The sequence below is a fragment of the Rana temporaria genome, chromosome 7 (assembly GCF_905171775.1).
Source record: "Rana temporaria chromosome 7, aRanTem1.1, whole genome shotgun sequence".
Taxonomy (NCBI): Eukaryota; Metazoa; Chordata; class Amphibia; order Anura; family Ranidae; genus Rana; species Rana temporaria.
The window spans coordinates 170,232,885-170,248,575 of NC_053495.1; the positions used below are offsets into that span (position 1 = coordinate 170,232,885).

General features: G+C 45.6%; 1 protein-coding gene across 5 annotated transcripts in view; it reads left to right on the plus strand.

Annotated features, from left to right (window-relative positions):
- Positions 1–15,691, plus strand: part of YIPF1 (Yip1 domain family member 1) — a 40,424-nt gene that overhangs the window by 7,887 nt on the left and 16,846 nt on the right. For all 5 annotated transcript variants that reach the window (XM_040360444.1, XM_040360446.1, XM_040360445.1 and 2 more), the window contains 2 exons: positions 3,076–3,135; positions 12,978–13,132. In XM_040360444.1, the coding sequence (XP_040216378.1) occupies positions 3,105–3,135; positions 12,978–13,132 (186 nt within the window). In that variant the 5' untranslated portion in view covers positions 3,076–3,104. The remainder of the gene's footprint in view (positions 1–3,075; positions 3,136–12,977; positions 13,133–15,691) is intronic.

A 15,691-nucleotide genomic window follows, 5' to 3' on the forward strand; every position in this document is an offset into this window, starting at 1 on the left:
TAATTAGTAAATGGAGTCCATCTGTGTCTAATTTAATCTCAGTATAGATACGACTGTTCTGTGAAGCCCTCAGAGGTTTGTTAGAGAACCTTGGTGAAAAAACAGCATTGTGAAGGCCAAGGAACACACCAGACAGGTCAGGGAGAAGTTTAAAGCAGGATTAGGTTATTAAAAAAAATATTCCAAGCTTTGAACATCTCACAAAGCACTGTTCAATCCATCTTCTGACAATGGAAAGAGTATGGCACAACTGCAAACCTACCAAAACATGTCCATCCACCTAAAATGACAGGTTGGGCAAGGAGAGCAATAATCGGAGAAGCAGCCAAGAGGCCCATGGTAACTCTGGAGGATCTGCAGAGATCCACAGCTCAGGTGGGAGAATCTGTCCACAGGACAACTATAAAGCCTCGTACACACGCTTAGATTTTTGGACGACCGAACGTCCGTTTTGTTGTGGCATGCTAGTTTCATGTCCAAAAGTGAAGAGGTTACTTGCAATACGAAAAATTTCTTACAACAGAATACAACTTCAGAAGTGATGTAATGTGTTGAATAGTTTTGTAAAGCCTCATACACACATTCAGACTTCCATCGGACAAATCCACGGAATTTTGTCCGAAGGGCGTTGTCCGTGAACTTGTTCTGCATACAGACGGCAGAACATTTTCAGCCAACATTCACCAAACTTCATGGTTTTTCAGCTCTTTACCGCCACCCTTTGGGCAACTTCTGCTATTGTTGTCTGATGTTTAGCATTGGTTCGGAGCATGCGTGTTTGTACTTTTGGGTTTTAGTCCGATGGATTTGTGTACACACGATCGGATAATCTGACGGAACACATTTGTTGTCGGACAATTTGAGAGCATGCACAACTAACATTTGTTGTTGGAAATTTCGACAACAATTGTGCGATGGAGCATACAGACGGTCGGATTATCCGACAAAACACATCAATCGAACAATTGTTGTTGGAATATCTGATCGTGTGTTTGGGCCTTTAGTATTCTTTTGTTTCTGAGAATGCATAGTCTTGCTCTTTCGATCGTTTTCATACAAAAAACGTACTAATAAAACGAATATCAGGATATTACCTACCCCTGGTGTAATTACTTATGACTGTTCACATCTTGTTAGAGCTTGACGCATTCCCTGAATGCACAAAATTTATTTTTAAAAAAATCTATTAAGCTGGTGACAACTAGTTCTTGAGGAAGTATAGTATAGTCACAGCTACTAGGCCCCTTTCATGCGGGGGAAATCTGATTTGCTAAGTAGGGGATCTGTCCACTGAACCCCTGCTGTTCAGAGCAGAGTGGGCGGATGATAGGTCAGTGTCTGCTCAGTTTATGCAGAGTGGACACAGACCGAGCCCGCTTTTCTCTATGGGCAAGTGTACATATTCACCAGCACACCATGGATCAACAATCGCCGTCCAAAAGGTTTATTGCAGAGAGATCACATCACAGAGACAAGTGCAAAGTTTCGGAGCCACGCAGGACCCCTGTCTCCTGCGTGGCTCCGAAACGTGGCACTTGTCTCTGTGATGTAATCTCTCTGCAATAAACCTTTTGGATGGTGATTGTTGATCCATGGTGTGCTGGTGAATATGTACACTTGTTTGATGTTTCCTGGATCCAGCTGGTAATCGCTGCAGTACCCACCACTTTATGAGCCTTATTTGCCAGGAATGTGTGCGATAGAGAAGTCTTATCTACAGTATATTAATATGGGCAGTTGGTGTAAAGCAGGGGTGCCCTACCTTTTAAAGAGGGAGGGCCACTTAAGTGACTTGGTAACCGGTCGTGGGCCACAATTGACTTGGAGGTAGGCGGGTGTAAATGAACACAAGTCCGTTTACATCTGCTGCTCCATGGAGGTGAATGGAGAGTCAGATTGGGTCAGACCAATTGTGTGAAAGGGGCCTAAGGCTGCTTTCACAATGATGCACTGTGGTTTACCCACACTGTGGATGCAGCGCAGTGCACCTGCGGCTTTCCTGCAGGGTTAGCTGCACTTTGCCATAGACCTCTATTATATCCTGCAGGTGTAGTGCACTTTCTGAAAGTGCACCAAACCTGCAGGCAGTAACAGAAGCCTATGGCACAGTGCATCTAACCCTGCAGATCAGTATGAAAGCAGCCCAGTAACCTCTGCAGAACAGGTATGCCCATATATACACTGTGATTTTAGTAACAAACTTCCCTTTAATAACATTTTTCTATTTAGGCATCACCGGCTGTTGCTGTCCCAGGAAGAGTGCATTTGGTATCACTCTGATTGTGACAGGGGCCGGTGCTATACAGGAAGCATCGGCTTATGCGGCTCTGCTCTGCAGCCGCTTGCTTCCTCTACTGCTGGCTCCATTCACAACACTGATGCTCTAGGATGGCCATTTGGCAACCCACGATCGATCTGGGCTTGCCATCCCAGAGCAGAAGGTCGTGAGCCACATCAGAGGGCTCTGCGGGCCACATGTGGCCCCCGGGCCACTGGTTGGTCACCCCTGGTGTAAAGTCTGTTCACACCCTACTATCTCTGATCTGATCCACCTACGCAGAGAGCAGGCACCCTCTTACATTTGTTTTTAGCGGACCGTATTGGAGGTCTGTTTACACTCGCTGGTCCTTAGAAATGCAAGGACCACCCCATCTGACAGGTGGACTTGATTGGATCACTCATGTAAAAGACGCCTTAATGTGAAGAAGCCTTTCCATATGCGGAGGTTAAATCTTTTTTTCCCCCTCTAACGACCTGCAACTTAAAATTTAACACCATGTTCAATTTATGGACCGCTTATGTATTTTTACATGGTGATCATATCCCTCCTTAATATCCTCCTTTATGGGGGAAATCCATAGATTTATGTTGGCTTCTACTTGACTTACTTGCGATTTATTAGTCTGGACAGTCTCTGTTCTCTGTACCTGGCAATCTTTTGTAATATTGAGTATTGCAGCTTTTGGGTAGGGTTGTGGGTCAGGTTGAGGTCTCTCATTTGCAACTTCTTCTTAAATCATCTGTATGTATAGTGGATGGTAAGATTTAATAAATGATATTTTGTGTATTTTTCAGCATTAATTGGATACCACCAAACTGGGTGAATGGCAGGCACCAATGACCTTACATTTCAAGGTAAATCCTAAGCTTCAAATCAGTTTTGTGGAGTTCCACTCATAAAAGAAAACAAAAAAAACATTTCATTACTGTGCAGCAAATAATCTAACAAATGACATTTGGAGAATTTCTTTTTTCTTTACTTTTTAATCCCTGTTGCTATGTGGTGCCTTTTAATCTTCCCCTTCCTCACTGCGGCGCCTCGCGTCACTTCCCTCGGCTCCTCTGCTCGCTACTGCTCCTGGTAGATGTGTGTCATCATTTTCCAGGAGTCGGTGGGCATCGCCGAGGGCAAGAATCGCGTTGCTTCAAAACCGGAAGTGACGCGGGAAAAGACACCAATCTTCCGTCTGTTGCATTTAGTGTTTTGATTATCTTTATCACAACGGGCACTACACTCGCTAAATTTGACAGGGGGTGTATTTCCTGCAGTGGCCATTAAGGAAAGCAGCATGGGTGTGGCATGTGTACACTCCAAGCCACGGCCTCTGTAGTTAAAGGGGGCAGTAAAAACAATTACCATATATACTCGAGTATAAGCCGACCCGAGGCACCTAATTTTACCAGAAAACACTGGGAAAACTTACTGACTCGAGTATAAGCCTAGGGTGTGCATCTGCATGCCTCACTGTGCCTTACTTTGTCTCACTGTGCCTTACTTTGCCTCACTGTGTCCATGTGCATGCCTCACTGTGTCCATGTGCAGGCCTCACGGTGCCGATGCCTCACTGTGTCCATGACTAGACTTTGCACACTTGTAGATGAGAACTGGGGCTACATGTGTGTTTTGGGTCCAGGGGACCTACGGCCGGCTGGTACCGGGTCCCCAAAGTTACAGCAGAAATTTCCATTTAACATGGGAGTCTATGGAAGGGGTGCCTGATTTTGAAAAATCTGTGATCCCCGGCCAACAAATTGGGCACACTTGTAGAGGAAGAGGAAGTGCTATATGCGTGCCAAGTCTGAAGTCTAGGGTACCTACGGCCGGCCTGTACCGGGTCCCCAAAGTCCGGAAGGTCAGGCACAAAAAGGTGACCCGAGTATAAGCCGAGGGGGGCATTTTCAGCACCAAAAAATGTGTTGAAAAACTTGGCTTATACTCGAGTATATACGGTACTCAACATGGGATTTTGTCGACCCCTCAACCGCTAGCATGAATGAGCTGTGCCAGACTTGCACAAATCTATATGGGTCTATATATCTATAGCTTGACCCTTTTTTTTTTTTTTTTTTTTTTTTAAAGCTATTTTGCTGTAATGGTGAAAAGTAGTAGCAGTTTTTATAAACCAAATAAAACTTTTTATTTTTTTGTAGCGAAATCCGTTTAAACACATCCTACAGTGGTGCTATGATTATTTCTTTATCGTACATCACGGGACACAGAGTCTTAATCATTACTATCTGGGTTATATTCCACCATCAGGTGCTGGACACTGGTGTAATCAATTAGAACAGGAAGTTCCCTCCCTATATAACCCCTCCCATACTGGGAGCACCTCAGTTTTTTCACCAGTGTCTAAGGTGTTGGTCACGAATTAACATGTGCTCTGAGGAGCTCCACTGGAGGGATCCATGCTGGATGTAAAAAGCCTCCATAAAATCCGGATCCGTCCAAGGTGCTTCATAGCCAAAGTGGACGGTACCCGGGCCTCGGTACGAAGAACGAGGTTTTGCCTATAATGCTTCTCTCTGAGAGCTGGACCCTGGGTTCCAGTACATTGGTCGATGTCAAAGACCAAATATTTTTTCTGTTGCCAGGGTGCTATATAGGTCCAGGGGAGAGGTGACCTGCTATGGACCCCAGTCCCTGAAGGTCTGAGACGAAGCCCGCGTTGAGGGGTGAAGGCTGGGCCTCTTGCTTTGCAATACCCTGCAGCGTGGAAAGGTAAGCGGAGGTACCTACGGGACTTGGTCCGACAGTGGGTTCTCCATTGGGGATTATGGGTCTCGCCTATTTTATGCTTCTATGCATGGGCAACTTAACCACAAAGTCTTTTGAGACAGGATGGCTCTGGCACCCATATACCTCCCCTAGTGGGTCCTAGTCCTCCGCTGAAGGGGCTATTGGGTCTTGCCTATAATGCATGTGTGCCTTGGCAAAGAAACCACTATGTCTGTTGAGACAGGATGGCTGTAATACCCATAGATCTCCCATTCAGGAGGTTGGTACCCCTACATGAGTATGTCTTATCTGTTTTCCACGAAGGGCCCTAAGAGGACATTCCGGGTGTTTCGCTTGCCATGCTTTCCAGAAACGGAAGCTCAAGGTTAGCTGATCTAGGGTGCGGCTTACTACCTCCGCTTCAGGCTCTGCCACGATGGGGGGGGTCCCTCGTAGTCTCTACGGCTCCTTGGGGGATCTCCCTCTCCCCCCGCCTCCACCATTCCCCTACGCGCGCGTGCGTGAGAGGGGCGCGCTTTGAAGGCGGGGGGACGATGTGGTTGCCGCTGGCGCACGTGTGCCGGCTCATGGTGCAGACGCAGGGCGGCCCCTTCAAAAGGCCCAGACGTCAGAGAAGCCAGGGGGACACGGTAGCTTGAGCACGTAAGCACCTTGTGGAAATTGGATACAGATTCATTTAAGACACCTACTCGGCATCTAGCTGTGTTAGCAAGCATAATTTGCTAGACTAAGTTCAGCTGTTGATGCACCAGGGTTAAAGTTCCTCTGCTTTTGCTTAGGACTCTTTTGTCTCCCCGTAAAAGAGGGTTCAGGGGTAGGAAGGGGTATCACCACCTAAATCTGGTGGCCCCTTTTTATCATGCTTGCATGATACTATCCTCCCCTGTAGAGACTTAAGATAGCTCACGTAATTAGCTATCAGCCCTGTCAGGCGTGAGCCTCCCCCAACATTGCAGCACTCTGCATATGTTTTGTTGCATTGCATGTATAGGTCTATAAGAGGTTAACTGCTATATTCACAGCAGCCTCACAAGCAGAAAACAGGGTGTGTCCCTTTCCCTGCTCTAAATCCTCAAACAAGGGATTGAAAGACCTGAGGATGAAGGTTCACTGTCAGAGAACAGATAACAGGTGTTAATGAGGAGAAAACTATCAGAAGCCCCAAAAGCTCTGGTTGCAGCTGCAGTCTTTTCAGAGATCCAAGCTGCATATAACTTCACTTAGCCTGGATCGGTGGTGGCGGGCCTTGGCGCCCCGGATGTTTTGGGGCTGCATTTCCCATGATGCTCAACTGCACTGCAGAGTGCGTGGGCATCGTGGGAGGTGTGGTTCCGGGGCATCTGGGGTGCCGGGGTTCGCCATCACTGGCCTAGATGGTCAGAGCCTCTGTCTCTTTAAAGTCCTCATCCTGGTGTTGGCTTCAGGCTAACCGAATGCACAACAGGGGGGGTGCACATTTGCTGCTGTGCACATGGCTAACGTTGCAGGTTTGCGGAGACGCACATCTGCAGAGCATGAGTTTGGAATGTTCAAAATGCATGTGGGGTAAAAACCGGTAACAAAGCATGTTTTATTGTTGATCACATAAAAGAGACATGTTATTTTGTTCGTATGATTTTATATGTTCACATAAGAGTGTTTAATCACAGCAAAGTGCCTAAAATCGCATAAAAATGCTTAAGTGCATAAAGATGCGGGATCTCACATGGTTACTTGATAACCCAGGTCCTTGATTACCCAAGGTTATTTAGGTCACACAGAGAGGCTTGTTTCCACAGGAATGCCTAAAATCGCATAAAGATGCTTAAGTGCATAAAGATGCGGGAGCACACATGGTTACCTGATAAACCAGGTCCTTGATTACCCAAAGTTATTTAGGTCAAACAGAGAGGCTTGTTTCCACAGGAATGCCTAAAATCGCATGAAAATGCTTAAGTGCATAAAGATGCGGGATCACACATGGTTACCTGTTAAGCCAGGTCCTTGATTACCCAAGGGTATTTAGGTCACACAGAGAGACTTGTTTCCATAGGCATGTCTAAAATCGCATGGAAATGCTTAAAGGCTTAAGGATGCGACATCACACATGGTTATCTGATAACCCGAGTCCTTGATTATCCAAGGATATTTGGTCGTACGGAGAGGCTTGTTTTATACAGGTGTGCCTGAAATCGCATAAAGATGCTGGAGTGCATAGAAATGCGGAATCGCACAGGTTTACCTGACAAACCACAATCCTTGATTACCCAAGGATATTTGGTCACACAGAGAGGCTTTTTTCCACAAAAAGGTCTGAAATCGCATAAAGATGCTGGAGTGCATAAAGATGCGGGTTCACACATGGTTATCTGATCACCCGAGTCCTGGATTACTCAGGCATATTTGGTCACACAGAGAGGTTGTGTCCGCAAAAATGCCAAAAATCGCATTAAAAGGCTTAATTGCATAAAATTGCTGGATCGCACAGTGGTGCTCGATCATACAAGAATCCTTGGTCCCACAAGGGTACTTGTCCGCACAGGAGTGCTTAAGATGCATAGATGTTGGATCGCATGAAAATTTGCTGAATCGCATAAGAATGCATGTTGCCTAGAGTTTGACTTAGGAGGCATTATAATTAGGTTTCCTTAATTATACAGGATTCCTTGGCCTTACATAGGCGCATACTTGCTTGCAGGATGCTTGTTCATAGCTCACATGCTATATGCATGCGTGTATACAGCACGCCCCCTTTTTTGTGTATTTGCGGAAAACATATTCTTATGAACTCAAGCTTCTATGAACACACGCTTCCATAGAGGCATATGGCTTTAAAGGTTGCCACATGCACATAGGGGGAGCTATTTGCAGGTGTGTTTATTTACAAGGCTGCTAGGGCCCGCCTCTAGCAGGGCTAAAGGCCCACAGTTTAGCAGTAATGTCTTTCCGAGGCAAACTCGTGCTGACAGATCAGTCAGCAGCATGGTTGGGCCTAGGGGAGTCCAGCATGATTAATTATCTGGAACTCCTGGGTTGGGATCCCAGTCTAGAGGGAATATGCTGTCTTTATTCAAACACAGTTCCCTATGCTCAGTTTTATTCAAGGCTGATATAAACTTTGCTCTGTCGGCCTGGAACGAGTGGATCCTAACTTAGCATTATCCTAGGAGTCTTGTCCCAGGGATATGCTGGAATTTCAGTTTAGGGTTCTTAACTGAATGATTGGCAGAAGGGAATATCCTTCATACCCGTTACCTGGGAGCAGGTTGCGAGGACTGGCCTCTAGGGATAGAATCCAGGCCTGGAAGAGACCACGGCACAGGGAAGGTGGTCAAGCTCCTAGGGAGCCTTATCTGCTAGCTTTCTAGAGCTACGGATGGAGCATCCGGCTTAAGGACCTGAACGTTTAGGTTACAGGGTTGCTCTGTCTGAATACAATATGACTATGCCTCTCTAGTGGTTTACTTTGGTTACCAGAGAAGAGCTTGTGCCTTGCATATTGTCAATTGTCATTTCATGGAATGCTAGATTGGCAGGCGATTCGCTGGAGCCATCAACAATCGGGTCCGGGAGATTGGCCTCTACACCCCGATTTTTTTCTGACCAAATGTCACAGAAACGTTACCCTGCACATAAAGGGTGTTGACGTCCAGGTTCAACAAGAGGTGGAACAACTTTGTGTCAAGGCCAAAGGATCCACCCGCATGCGGGACAGATTTTTTAGTGACCCTGGGGGCCCAGTTGTCGCTGGTTTATGAGTTATCTCCCCCCAGGGCCGCAAACTTCGTGGCTTCCATGCTACATCAGAAGAGAACGGAAGCTGGCTTAATTGCTCCAGCATAGCCCATACAACCTTACTGCGCAGGGACAGCAGAACTGATCGTAGAGGACCCAGGGTCTCTTACAGCTTGTCCAGGCCTGCTTTGCAGGGTTACATCCTGTCTTGCATACATGGGTATTAATGGTCTGGCTGTTATAGCCTGCATTCTTGAGGATCGGGGCGTACAGAATCAGCGGCAGTTACCTTGATTCATACAGGACAGCTGGCCTCCAGGACCTGATATCCTAGGATATGGAAGACCCATATTCCTGGTGTGAAACCAAGGGGTGGAATCCTTGGTAGTAGGTCATAGGTAAAATTCTTACCTTTCTACATTGGAAAAGAGATGGAGCTGGCCTTAAGTTCCATCAAGGGTCCGATCTCGGCACACTCTTGATCTGGGCCGTTATACAAGGGGTGACAGGTATAAGTCCGCCAGTTAAGGCGGCCTTGTGCTCGGAGGATTGGATCCAGTATGCTGGCTTACAGAGTCAGCACCTTGGGCTGATGCACCATAGATATTTCCCTTTATCCTTCTAAAGAGGGAATTGGTGTTCTTGGTTGCGGCTGCCTCCGCAAGAGAGTATTGGCAACTTTCTTTGTATAGAGCCATACTTAATTATTTGTACAAGAAGGGTGATGTTAAATACTCACCCAACCTTATTGGCTAGAAGGATCCAGTGTTCACTTGAATTAAGATATTCTTGCCTTCCTTTTCCTTTTTTTCAGGACCTTGATCCGCGGAAGGAGAGGTTATTGCTTTCTCTTAATAAAGATAAGAGCAGCTAAAGATCTATCTGAAGGCTTCAGATATAGAAACCTAACGTTTTGTTGCCAGAAAGCCCCTAGATGGGGCGGGCAGTGTTCAGATCGGCTATTAAAATGGCTATGCGCTCTCTCGTTATAGTAAGAGAGGTCAAGACCTATCCGAAGCGGCTGCTCGGATACGGAAGACTGATGTTGGTGCGCTACCAGGAGGCCCCAGCAAGGGGCAGGCAGCGTCTAAATCAACTATTGTCAAATGTTGATTCATCAGGTTATTATTCAGGCTTGTGGTTTATAGAGAGGGCTTCCCCCTGTTTCTTTTTGGGGTACACCCTTCCAGGATAGTAAGCACTTCATGCAGGGTGCATTACCAAGCCTTTATGACTCAGATTTGCCAGACCTGCAACTTGGTCGTTTGTGCTTACGTTCACTAAATCCTATCAAGTGAACATAAGACGGCAGGAGGATGCAGCCTTTTTTTGTTGGCACAATATGCGGCAGGCAGCATTAGAATTCCTTGTGTCTGATGGCAGTCTGCATTGTTGGTGTCTCCCTCCCCTCAGTAAGCATTGCTTTAGGACATCCCAGATAGTAATGATTAAGACTCTGTGTCCCGTGATGTACGATAAAGAAAATAGGATTTTTATAACAGCTTACCTGTAAAATCCTTTTCTTGGAGTACATCACGGGACACAGAGTCCCCACCCCTCTTGTTTGGGGATATTGGGACACTTATTGCTTGGGACAAAAACTGAGGTGCTCCCAGTATGGGAGGGGTTATATAGGGAGGGAACTTCCTGTTCTAATTGATTACACCAGTGTCCAGCACCTGATGGTGGAATATAACCCAGATAGTAATGATTAAGACTCTGTGTCCCGTGATGTACTCCAAGAAAAGGATTTTACAGGTAAGCTGTTATAAAAATCCTATTTTTACTGCATATACTTTAACCACTTCAGCTCTGGAAGGTTTTACCCACTTCCTGACCAGGCCATCTTTTGCGATACAGAACTACGTTACTTTAACTGAAAATTGCACGGTCATGCAAAGTTGTACCCAAATAAGAATGATGTCCTTCTTTTTTTTTTTTTTTTTCATAAATAGAGCTTTCGTTTGGTGGTATTTGATCACCTCTGCAGTTTTGTGACGTTGAACCCAAATAAAATTGATGTCCTTCTTTTTTTCCCCTCACAAATAGAACTTTCTTTTGATGGTATTTGATCACCTCTGCAGTTTTTTTTGTGCTGTAAACAAAAAAAGACCGACAATTTTGAATAATCTATAAACAATATTTTTTACTTTCTGCTATAAAACATTCCCAATAAAAAAAAAAATCGAATTTCTTCATCCAATTTAGGCCAATATGTATTCTGCTACATATTTTTGGTACAATAAAAACCCATTAAGCGTATATTGATTGATTTTTGCAAAAGTTATAGCGTCAAAAAACTATGGGATAGATTTAGGGACATTTTTATTTTATTATTGTTTTTACTGGCAACGGCGGTGATCAGCGTTTTTTTTTTTTTCGGGACTCTGACACTTTTTGGGGACCAGTGACACCAATACAGTGATCAGTGCTAAAAAAAAATGTACTGTCACTGTATATGAAACTGGCATTGAAGGGGTTAACACCAGGGGCAATCAAGGGGGTAAGTATGTGCCTGGGAGGTGATTTCTAACTCTATGGGGGACAGATGCACTGGAGGAAAAGAGAGATTTAGCCAGATTCAGGTATAGTTACGCCGGCGTATCAGTAGATACGCCGTCGTAACTCTGGATCCGCACCAGCCTACATTTAAGCGTATGCTCAAACTGAGATACGCTTAAATGTTGCTAAGATACGAGCGGCGTAAGTCTTCCTACGCCGTCGTATCTTAGCTGTCTAGTTCCGCCGGCCGCTAGGGGCGTGTACGCTGATTTACGCCTAGAATATGTAAATCAGCGAGATACGCCTATTCACGAACGTACACTCGCCCGTCGCAGTAAAGATACGCCGTTTACGTAAGGCGTTTTCAGGCGTAAAGATAAACCACCAAAAAGATGGCGCAGCCAATGTTAAGTATGGACGTCGGAACCGCGTCAAATTTTTAAATTTTTACGTCGTTTGCGTAAGTCGTCCGTGAATGGGGCTGGCCGTAATTTACGTTCACGTCGAAACCAATGAGTCTTTGCAGCGTAATTTGGAGCATGCGCACTGGGTTACGTCCACGGACGGCGCATGCGCTGTACGTTCAAAACGTCAATTACATGGGGTCATGCCTTATTAACATAAAACACGCCCACCTCTTCCTAATTTGAATTAGGCGCGCTTATGCCGGCACATTTACGATACGCCGCCGTAACTTGGGACGCCAAGTTTGTGAATACAGCACTTGCCTCTCTAACTTGCGGCGGCGTAACGTAAATTACATACTTTAAGCCGCCGTACGTGAATCTGGCCAATTGTGTTTTAGCTTGGCTGAAACACAAAGATCTCTCCTTTTGCTCCCTGACAGATCAGCAGTTTGCCCTGTTGACAAAAGTGCACCACAGAAGTATGGCAAAATAGAAATATAGTGGTTCCTATTATTGACCTTGTAATCAAAGCGGAGGTTCACCCTAAAAAACGACTTTCTACTATGCCATGCAGCATACTAGCGTCAGCTACAGTATGCCTTTATTTTATTTTTTTTGCTCTGTACTCACTGTGTTATCCAATAGTTTCGTTTTAGACACCCGCGGGGAATAGGCGTTCCTATCAAGAGGGGAACATGATTGACGGCCGGCTATGGCGCGTCACGCTTCCCGAAAATAGCCGGCGTAGGTCTCGGCTCTTCACGGCGCTATACGGCGCCTGCGCACAGACTAGGAGCTGACTGCGCAGGCGCCGTGAAGAGCCAAGTCGTATTTCGGCTATTTTCGGGAAGCGTGACGCGCCATAGCTGGCCGTCAATCACGTTCCCCTCTTGATAGGAACACCTACTCCCCGAGGGAGTCTGAAACGGATTACACAGTGAGTACAGCGGAAAAAAATAAAATAAATGCATACTGTAGCTGACGCTAGTATGCTGCATGGCATGATAGACAAAAAACATTTTTTTTTTTTTAGGGTGAACCCCCGCTTTAAGATAATTGCCTCACTGTTCTATGTATCCAGTGACTTTATAGGTCACTGTTTTGCAACAAATATGCATACCTGGAATTATCGTTTCATTTGATATATGTGTACTGATTCAGAAGACATTGAAGACAAAGACTGCCAGGCTATTGGCCCTTTCGGAAGTTGGTCAGCAATGGCGCCCATGTTTTCGTTACATAACATGTTCTCTGCAACTGCTTATGTAACTGTTTTATTTATGTCATTGGCTATGAGGTTTGCAAAGATCTTTTTCTTTTGTACTGCTTGACAGAGTTTGATGATGCAGCCAATTTATTAGCTGCCAACCCTGATGCCACTACTATAAATATCGGAGATCCTGAAGACAGCAGTGGGAAGAAGAAAGGATTGCAATCCAGAGAAGAGGAGGATGACTTGCTGGGAAATGAAGATTCTGATAAAACAGAGGTGAAATACAGGAAAAGTCATGGGGATTACATTGGGCCTTGTTTATCAAGCTAACTGCACTAATAAATGTAGCATTAAAATGACAACCTAGAAATTAGCATTTTCAGAAGTAAAGGTCAGCGGTGGCAGCCTCCAATATTTCTGTCATGACAAGTTTTCTTTAACTTTTTAACGTTAATCTTTGGGTATTATAGAAAGGGGTATTATTTCACTCCATAGAGATCAGCTTTAAGTACTCTGGGCCAGATTCACAGCAGAAATACGCCGGCGTATCTACTGAAACGCCGGCGTATTTTCAAATTTGCCGCGTTGTATCTTGATTTGGAATCCTCTAACCAAGATACGACGGCTTTTGGCATAGATCCGACAGGTGTACGGCTTCGTACGCCTTTGGATCGTAGGTGTAATTCTCCGGCGGCCGCTGGGTGGAGTTTGCGTCGTTTTCCAGCGTCGGGTATGCAAATTAGCTGTTTACGGCGATCCACGAAGGTACGTGCGTTCGTCGCATTCTCTTACGTCGTCGCTAGTCGGGTTTTCCCGTCGCAAACTTAAGCCTGCTATTTCATGGCTTAGATTTAGACCAGCCATGTTAAAGTATGGCCGTCGTTCCCGCATCGAATTTCAAATTATTATTTTTTTTTTGCGTAAGACGTCCAGGAATACGAAAGTACGTTACGCACGTCGCCGTTCAAAAAAAACACGTCGGGGCGCCGTAATTTTGCGCAAAGCACGGTGGGAAATTTCCAAACTGAGCATGCGCAAAATGTTCGGCGTGGGAACGCGCCTAATTTAAATGGTACACGCCCCATTTGAATTAGGCGGGTTTGCGCCGGACGGCTTTACGCTACGCCGCCGAAAGTTTACACACAAGTGCTTTGTGAATCAAGCACTTACGCTGGAAACTTGCGGCGGCGTAACGTAAACGGGATACGTTACGCCGCCGCAAATTTTCATGAATCTGGCCCTCTGAGTTTCCAAACAGCCATTATTTTAGCTGTGAGAAATAGAATACTGAATGTCTTTTTACTGTAGCTCCAAGATCATATATATCAGTAGTTGTAGCTTTAAAACCAGAAGGCATATATTTTTTTTGTAGAGGCTGATGAGAAACTTCACTTTAAATTTTTTTTGGGGATATTGGGGAAGAGTTCAAAGTATTTGGACTGAACTTTGGCTGTTTGTATTCATCCAATTTATTTTTGACTTGTTTAGCAGGAGCCGAATGTCATGTATAGTAACAGTATTTTTACCACTACTGTATATGACAGCTTTCTTGCTGCTAATTGTTGCTAAGGAAGCAGTGGGTGCTGGCACCCAACACATCCTTAGCAACCAGTGACATCACCCAGCCCTATATATTTTTTTATTTTTTTTTGCTAGGAATCACTGGCCATGTAAATAAAGGGGCGGATTTAGGGTCACATCACTGACACAATATAGCCATATTCAGTCAATGGCCCGGATTCAAGTAGCAATTGCGCCTGTGTAACCATAGGTTACACAGCGCAATTGCTTACTTGCCCCGGCGTTACGAATGCTCCTGATTCAGGAACATCGTAACGCCGACTGCAGCCTAAAATCTGCGTGGCATAAGGCTCTTATGCCACGCATATCTTAGGCTGCATTCTAGCGATGACCGCTAGGGGGCGCTCCCATTGTGCTCAGTGTATAGTATGCAAATTGCATACTAACACCGATTCACAATGTTGCGCGAACCCTGCGTACGCAATTTACAGCGTTTCCGTACGGCGTGTTTAGCGTAAGGCTGCCCCTTCTAATAGCAGGGGCAGCCAATGCTAAAGTATACCCGTCGTTCCCGCGTTGCGACGTTCGAATTTTACGTAATTTGCGTAAGTGATTCGTGAATGGCGCTGGACACCATTCACGTTCACTTTGAAGCAAATGACGTCCTTGCGACGTCATTTGCCGCAATGCACGTCGGGAAAGTTTCCAGACGGAGCATGCGCTCTACGCTCGGCGTGGGAGCGCGCCTAATTTAAATGATTCCCGCCCCCTACGGGATCATTTACATTAGGCGCCCTTACGCAGGGCAAGTTTACACAGCGCACACGCAATTTACGGAGCTACTGCTCCGTGAATCGCGGGTAGCGCAGCAAATTTGCGGGGGCGCAGGGCAAAAACGCTGCCCTGCGCCTCCGCAAATTAAGGGGAAAATCTACCTGAATCCGGGCCAATGACATTAACCAAATATGGCTGTGGTCATATTTGCTCAATTACATCCCTTGAGAAGCACATCCCTCTATTTACCTTTTAGCAGCAGGGCCTGGAAGCTATAATTTGACATTAGCTGGTTCATTTGACAAGTGTCATTCATTATAATTGAGGTTTGAATGATTGTTGAACAATATAAGGGGTTCTTATTCATCACCCGGGGAGACTGTATCTTGGAGCTCCCTTATTGTTAAAGAAGGCTTCCAGATTCTGATAAGTTCACCCCCCCCGCCAGCAGACTCCTACAACCGCTGAGCCAAGGGTATAATATGTTTTGTTTTTTTGGGGGGGACCCTATGCACCCCCTTGTATTTTTCATTTTTTTTT